The sequence below is a fragment of the Macadamia integrifolia genome, chromosome 8, assembly GCF_013358625.1.
Source record: "Macadamia integrifolia cultivar HAES 741 chromosome 8, SCU_Mint_v3, whole genome shotgun sequence".
Lineage (NCBI taxonomy): Eukaryota > Viridiplantae > Streptophyta > Magnoliopsida > Proteales > Proteaceae > Macadamia > Macadamia integrifolia.
This window is the reverse complement of record NC_056564.1, coordinates 29,309,348-29,317,459: the sequence shown is the minus strand read 5'-3', so window position 1 is coordinate 29,317,459 and position 8,112 is coordinate 29,309,348. Positions and strand designations below refer to the sequence as shown.

General features: G+C 38.6%; 2 protein-coding genes across 2 annotated transcripts; one reads left to right on the top strand and one right to left on the bottom strand.

The window, feature by feature from the left end:
• LOC122086196 (xanthotoxin 5-hydroxylase CYP82C4-like) lies at positions 1 to 3,191 on the bottom strand. Its single transcript, XM_042654926.1, has 2 exons — positions 2,172 to 3,191; positions 1 to 967 (listed from the first exon to the last, which is right to left on the bottom strand). The coding sequence occupies exons 1-2, from the start codon at positions 3,162 to 3,164 to the stop codon at positions 338 to 340; spliced, it is 1,623 nt and encodes a 540-aa protein (XP_042510860.1). The 5' UTR covers positions 3,165 to 3,191; the 3' UTR covers positions 1 to 337.
• A 2,437-nt stretch (positions 3,192 to 5,628) lies between these two features.
• Positions 5,629 to 6,135, top strand: LOC122086870 (cytochrome P450 CYP82H23-like). Its single transcript, XM_042655801.1, has one exon. It carries the CDS (start codon positions 5,629 to 5,631, stop codon positions 6,133 to 6,135), a length of 507 nt encoding a protein of 168 aa, XP_042511735.1.
• The last annotated feature ends 1,977 nt before the right edge of the window (positions 6,136 to 8,112 follow it).

Here is an 8,112-nt window from a genome sequence, read left to right as displayed (position 1 = left end):
AGAGATACTTTCTGAAGAATTTATTAATACAACCAACTAATATAAAATATAAGGAGACATATATGCCACTTTACCCAGAATCCAGTATGGAATCTCTCCTCTTGGCCTCACTCCATACATATAAAATCATAATAAAAACTAGATAAACCATACAAAGCTAATTAGTTTATTGCCAAAGAGTTACCAACTCGATTCTCCTTGAACACAGCTATATATATCCAAAGATGAATCCGGTGCACAAGGCTCCCACATCTACAAGATTTAGGAGAATAAGAACTACGCAACCTTATCACTGAGAATGTTGAGAGAATGTTTTGACAATAATCTATAACAATATCTACTCATACAACTTGGAAGGGAGGCGTGGAGTGAGTAGAACTTCAAGTGGGCTTGCCTTGGGCAATGAAAGGGCTAGGCCTTCAGTCATGTCCACGGGCATTTGTTGAGGAGTCATCAAATTGAATCCTTGCAACAGACGAGCAAGCGTCAAGTGCATTACCTTTGTGGCGAATGTGATACCAACACACACACGCCGGCCGGAACTGAACGGAATATACTCAAAATGTCGGCCCTTAAAGTCTATATCTGCAGCATCATTACCGGTGAGAAATCTCTCCGGCCGGAATTCATGAGGTTCTGACCACACATGGGGGTCCCGATGTAGCTTCCTAAAGTTTATGATTAGGCGAGTGCCTTTGGGTACATGATATCCACCTACTTCACAATCTTCCATTGCTTCATGTGGTAATGATAAGGGTATAGGTGGGTATAGGCGCAATGTTTCCTTTACAATGGCATCAAGGTACACTAAATTCTTGATATCTGATTCGTTCACATGTCTATTTCGGCCCACGTGGACATCCAACTCTTCTTGGGCCTTTTTCAACACTTGTTGATTGTTCAATATCAAAGAAAGAGCCCAGGACATGGCGACCGATGTGGTTTCTGTTCCTGCTAGGATGAATGTCTGCCATTGGGAAGGAGAGATCATTAGGGAATTAAACATATTAATAGTTGAAATTTTTTTTTATTAGAAAAAAAAAGTTTGGATCAGGTTCTCCTAAGAGAATGGTTCTCATACAATGTCTGATCTCTACATGGAATCCATTCGATGAGAAAATCTATTGTAAAAAAAAAAAAGAAGGTTTTAGCAGTTGTTCATATAGGTCGGTAGGTATACTCATGGTTTCAAGTATCAATATCGTTTCACCGTATCGGATCAGTATTAATTGAGATCGGTCCCTAATCCCTGACCTATCCGAATCAGTTATCCGTACCGTTTCAGGGGTAAAACAGTAAAAAAAAAATTTGTACTTTAAAAAAAAAGCAAGGGAAAAACCGATCGATATGCGTCGATCCGATCCAATCTGGATCTCAATCTGTATTGGTATCGATATCATCCCCTAGATCCATGGGTATACTTGTAGAGGTGTTAATGGGGCGAGTATTTTAAACCCCAGTCTAACCCTAAAGTCCCTTAACTCAGCCTAGGTTGAACTCAATCTTAGGTCAGGTCAGGCCTAATTCCATCGAGCTCAACCCAACCCAGATTGACCCTAATTGACCTTGAAGGGGTTTGGCTGCCTTGATTGGCCCTAAAAATTTGATAAATTTAAAAAAAGTTTAATATAATAAATTATTTTCCCATAAAAAGTGTTATGAATTAAAAAAGGAAAATAAATAAGTTAATGCAATAATTCATACTGAAGGTGGGTGGAGGGGAGAGGAAGTTGTGCTGAATTAAAATATTTGTAGATTAAAAATATATGTATGATGGTGTGGCTGTATAAATTATAATGAATTTGGTGTATCCATGGTGAAACATATTTATATATACGGATAAACATAATGTATATAGGGTTTAGTTGGGTGGGTTGGTTCAGGCTCAACCCAACGGCTCAGCCAGGTTGGCATGGCTTTTCTTACACCCCTAATACTTCTAATAAGATTTGGAGAATGGATTCGCTGCTCATACGATCACCTGGTTATACGGGAGAGCATCTGACACAAGTAACACTTCATGTCATTGCATGGGTTAAAAATGTTATTTTAAAAAACAAAGAGACGTGTGTTGGATGCTCATTCAAATGACCAGACGATCGTACGAACAACGGATCCAATCTCTAAGATTTGGAGAAGGGTTATCTTATCACTAAGAAACATATACTTACTAGTGCAGTTGCCTTGATGATGGTACAACGGTCATAGCCCAATAGTTCTGGCTTATCCTCTGGGAAGATAGATAACATCACATCAATGAAGTCAAGCTGATCACCTTCCGGCGACTTAGCCTCACCGGAGGAGTCTCTCTTCTGCTTCTTGTGGTGATGTTCTTCCATCCAATTTTCCATTAAAGAGTCCAATTCCTTGGCAATACATTTCATGGCTTTCACATTTCCTTGCAAATCCATCCATTCAAGATAAGGGAACACATCAGATAAATCCAAAACCCCTGCTTGATAAGCAAACTGCTCAATCGCCTTTCGAAATCTTCGAGCTTCAATCTCATCTTCACCATCACCGATGACGCTGCAATATCGTTTTCCGGCAATCATCCTAGTGATGACATTGAGATTCAGGTGGTTGAACCATTGATTCATCTCCATCTTGACTGGATCATGGGTACCATTATACAACTGTTTGATGAAAGTATCCACTTCAGTGGCTATTACATGCTTGAGCATCTCAAGCCTTGTTTTGGACAAGAGCTCAAGTGTAGCTATCTTTCTTATCTTACGCCAATATGGGCCATAAGGGGTGAAGGGAAGTAAGGCATAGTTGTAGCCTAGGTACTTCCCTACAGTGTTACGTGGCCGTGTAGCAAAAACCAAGTCATTGGTGGTGAAGCAATCCTTCGTCAACTCCCAACTACTCACAACAAGTGTTTTATGCACACCAAGCTGAAGCATGAAGACTGGCCCATACTTATCTGCCATGGCACCAAGTGTGCGTGTAATGTGTTTCTGTCCACCAAGCAGATGGAGATGACCGATTATTGGCCAGGCGCCACCTGCTTCAGGGGGTGCCACCGCCGCCGGCCGCCCTTTAGCCTGGTGGTTAGTGTTGGCCTGCCTCTTTCTCCATAGGTTGCAGATGAATAAGATAAAGGCAAGAGAGGCTCCAGCTAGTACTGTTGCTCCCACTTGGGGATGAAGAGAGTCCATAATTGAAAATTGGGGTGGGATGGGAAGGGAAATATGGATCATAGTAAAGGTATATATCTTTAGTAATATTTATATCTAATCCAAAGGCACTGTTTTGTGTTTTGTCGGTGGAGATTCCATACCCACATGGCAAAAACATTTTCTTGTAGTGAATGTATGATGCAGTGAACGTTGAATGATCAAAAGCACCTCGGCACGCGTGCCTGGATGCTGCAGACAATAATTGCTCACCCAGATGTCTTATACTCTAAAACTAAATGAATGGATTTGTCACATGTGGAAAAAGCGATGGTCGAAGTTGGTGCTTGGTAGTGATGTTGGTACCGCTACCAGAGTACCACCTGATTTGATTCCCTCTCTTTTTATTTTTTATTTTTCCTTCTTATTACGTTAATATATAATTCTTTATCTTTCTTTTTTATTATTTTAGTATATAATTTTTTATGTCACGTGGTGTTTTCGGCAACATATAATGGGGGACAAAATGATGGGCCTACCCCACTGAAATATGAAAAATTCACCCTTATATACCCTTTCATTGGTCTTGCATTTGTGCAAGGTCATGCAAATGAATTTCTTTTTCTCAAAATAAATAAATAATTAATTAGGTTTGATTCCTTTCTTCTTATTTCTCATTAAAAAAAATATTTTTTAATAGGATTTCCTATGAAAAAAACAAAATGAATTCTTATCTTTCCTTATCCGGTGATATTTTTAGTAGCCAAATTATCCTTCATTTTAACATTATCTCTCTTTCTTCCTTTTCTATATGAAAATGATTTTCATCATCTCTCTTTCTTTTCTTTGTTTATTGTTATTTTTATTAAATAAAAAATTTTATATATGATTATGCACACAATTGCTAAAGAAGTCGGTGGAGGATTATTGGAGCAACAGTCATTGGAGATGAGCCAAGTCCAAGTGCGTACTCTCAATTATTCAATAGGCTATTTTTCTTACTAACCCACAAGGACAATAACTTCCGTAACTTTTAAATAAACTGACTCAATAACAATACATATAACCACTAGCTGACCATGCATAGGGCAAGTAACAAAATGCCTGTTTTTTGTTGGGGCAGTAGCCGTAAGTTTACATGAACCTGAACCTCTTCAGTGGGTATCGAACGATTGGCAACACTAGGACATGCACCCCAAGTGCCTCCTAACTGTCCAATGTGCACTGGAGGAGTTGGCACACTTAAGAAGATCTCTTTCTGAGATGAACTTCTGAAATTCATTTTTTTTATTGGTCACTATTGCATCAAATGGTCTATCTCGAAAGTAAACTCGATCCTATATCAGTTTTTAAAGTGGATTGTCTTATCAGATTGGTATTGGCTGAGACTGATCCTGATACCATTTTGATCCATATCGATCAACTGATAATATATAAAGGTAAAATGGTCTAAAAAGCCAATTTAAGAAAAAAAAAATAATAATAAATCCATCAACCCACCCTGATCTGACCCGTATCAATTGAAACTGGTTCCAAGTTTTAAATCCATGGGGCCGAACTAGTAGTAGGACATGGGCTAGAAATCGTCCGGTATGGGTATCATGTAAAGTGATGTGCAGTTTATCTTAAATGTATTAAAAGAAACGTGATTCATTTGTGATCAAGATTGATTCATCTGACACACCCAATTTTGAGAAAGAGGAGTCAAGTCATAAAACTTGATTTTCCAATAATGGTGAATATAAGCTAAGGCTGCGTTTGGTAACGTTTCGTATAAAAAATAGAAACTTCAGTTTGTGTTAAAATGCTTCTTTTTTTTTTAAATGAAATTGAAACAATTGAACTACCTTTTGTCGTTCCATCAATTCTCGTTTCTAATGTTTTTTTTTTCACTTTTGTTAAAAAAAAAAAAACACCATAAATGCACCAAATGCTTTATTCAGTTTTTTTCATTATATGGGAACAAAAAAACTCCAGAAACATTTTTTGAAATGTTATCAAACACAACCCAAGTATAGAGGAGTGATAATAATTGCCACAAGTTAAAAATATATATATATATATATATATAATTTTTTTAAGGAAAAAACAGAATTATATAATTAAATAAAGGGAAATTGGAATGAAATATGGACTCGGAATCTGGTATTAGTGCTATTAACTATCAGTACCAACCTTCCCCACATGTGGCCATCCATCCATTTAGGTTAGACATGATCCGGGCTCAGATATAAATAGTAGTAAAGAGACCATTCCTATGATCCATACTTCACTCCAACATTCAACTATGGACTTTCTTTATCCCAAAGTAGGAGCAACAGTACTAGCTTAACCTTCTTCATCTACGACCTATGGAGAAAGAGGCAGGCCAAAAGTAACCACCAGGATTAAAGGGCGGCTGCCGGTGGCGGCATTGACAGCCCCTGAAGCCGGCCGCGCCTGGCCAATAATCGGTCATCTTCTTTTGCTTGGTGGACAGAGACCTATTCCTCGAACGCTTGGTGCCATGGCCGATAAGTATGGGCCAGCATTCATGCTTCAGCTTGGTGTGCATCGAACACTGGTTGTGAGTAGTTGGGAGTTGATTAAGGATTGCTTCACCACCAATGATTTAGTTTTTGCTACACGGCCACGCAGCACTATAGGGAAGCATTTGGGCTACAACTACGCCTTTTTCCGCTTCACTCCTCATGGCCCATATTGGCGTGAGCTAAGAAAAATAGCTACACTTGAGCTACTCTCCAAAACAAGGCTTGAGATGCTCAAACATGTAAGAATCAATGAAGTGAACACATGCATCAAACAATTGTACTCTCTTTGGGCCAAGGGTGACAATGGTCCAATCAAGATGGAGATGAACCAATGGTTCAACCATCTGGTTTTCAATGTCATCACCAATATGATTGCCAGAAAACGATATTTCGGGATCGGTAATGATGGTGAAGATGAGATCAAGGCTCGAAGGTTTCGAAAGGTGATTGAACGTTTCGCGTACCAAGCAGGGGGTTGTTGACATATCCGATGTGTTACCCTATCTTGAATGGATGGACTTGCAAGGAAATGTGAGAGCTATGAAATGTATTGCCAAGGAACTAGACTCTTTAATGGAAAATTGGGTGGATGAACATAGCCATAAGACACATAAGGGGGTGTTTGGTTCGGTAAATCAAATGGTGTATGTATCGGATATGAATGTCAATCTTTTGATAGACATTCTTTTGAATTAAGTTTCTTTCTGAAAAATCGTTTGGTTGCCTTAAGGCTAGTACATGTTCTCACGGGTTGAGATATTGGCTTCCGTAGAGAACGTCTTTCCGCTTTCTCCTTTTATACTAGGTGGGAAAAAGGTTGCTCAAATCTGAGTTTAAGTGTTGAGGTAAACTCAGATTTGGAACACATCCTTTGTAATATGGTCATTCATGGGAAGTATGATGCTCACTTATGAGGGTCATCCTAGTGGAACCAAAGAACTCCAAAAATTAAGAATTATCATTCTAAAGAATGTCATCCCAAAGATTTACTGAACCAAACACCCCCTAAGGGACTCTCCGATGAGGCTAAGTCCTCGGAAGGTGATCAGCTTGACTTCATTGATGTGATGCTATCAATCTTCCCCGAGGATAAGCCAGAACTATTGGGCTATGACCGTGGTACAATCATCAAGGCAACTGCACTAGTAAGGCTCCGTTTGGTATCGTTCTAAAAAAACGTTTCTGGAGTTTTTTCGTTCTATTAGAACGAAAAAACGGAATCTTCTGTTTGGTGCACTTATGGTCCGTTTCTGTTTTTTTGAAACAAAAAATGAAAAAAAAAACTGAAAAAACTAGATTGGACGGAACTCCAAAATGGAGTTCCGTCTTCCCAGTTTCGTTCCATTTTACAAAAAAAAAAAAGTTCCCGATAAAAATCTGAAATTATGAAACACCATTTTTTCGTTTAAAAACTGCATTTTGACACAGAAACTGAAATTTTCGTTTTGACACGAAACGGCGTTTCTGGAACGTAAACAATACCAAACGGAGCCTAAGTATATGTTTCTTAATGAATAATTACCTTCTCCAAATATTATTGAAATTATTAAAGGTGTAAAAAAAATCCGATCAACCCGATCCCAAACCTGTTTGAGCTCCGTCCTGAGCCTGGACAAGACCTAGGCTGAACTTGGGCTGGGATTTTGAAACTGGAGACTGAGGCAGGCCTACGCTGAGGCATTAGGTTGAGCCTGGCCCAACCCAGAATCAAGGCAAGTGTGCTAGGTGTTTCTATAGTTTAACCCTTCAATCATATTTACAGCTTGTTTTAGAATGGCGAAGGAAAATCAATTGAGTTTTCAAAGACAATGTCCAAGTCACAAACAAAATTGGGATATTTATTGAATATTAATTTAAATGATTAAATATACATTGTCAACCCTTTTTTAGGGGAGGAAGGTTGGGGGGGAAGCCCTCAATAATACCTATCAAAGTTTCCCTTAAAGAATTGGCTTTTCAATCGTTACAAGATAATATAGTCGTCCACGCCACTGAACCCATTATTATATCTACCAATAAAAAATGAAAACCTGAAATGAGCCCTGCTACCTTACAGAAATTGCTGGACATTTATTTACTCGGAAAAAAATTGCCTAGAAAGCAACGTGACCTCTATTACCAGATATAGGGAGGGTCGAAATGATCACTCTACCACATGAAAAAATGGAAACTCACCACTGTTGATGCTTTCGCATGTGCTCCCATTGAACTCCGTGTTGGTGTAGGGTCCGTGCTGCCTTTTGGCAAATCCTCTCATTTTATTATTTATTTTTACTTTGGGAGGTGTAGGGGATGGGTGCGAGGTTTGAGTATACAAAACTGAACATGAGTTCAGCCTCTACTGATGTATTTATCGGAATTTATCTTAGATTTGGCCAGAACCCTCAAAATTAGAGTTAGAAAATAGAAGTAAAAAATTCTCAAAATCTATGATTTTTTGGAGTTACTTTTTTTTTTTT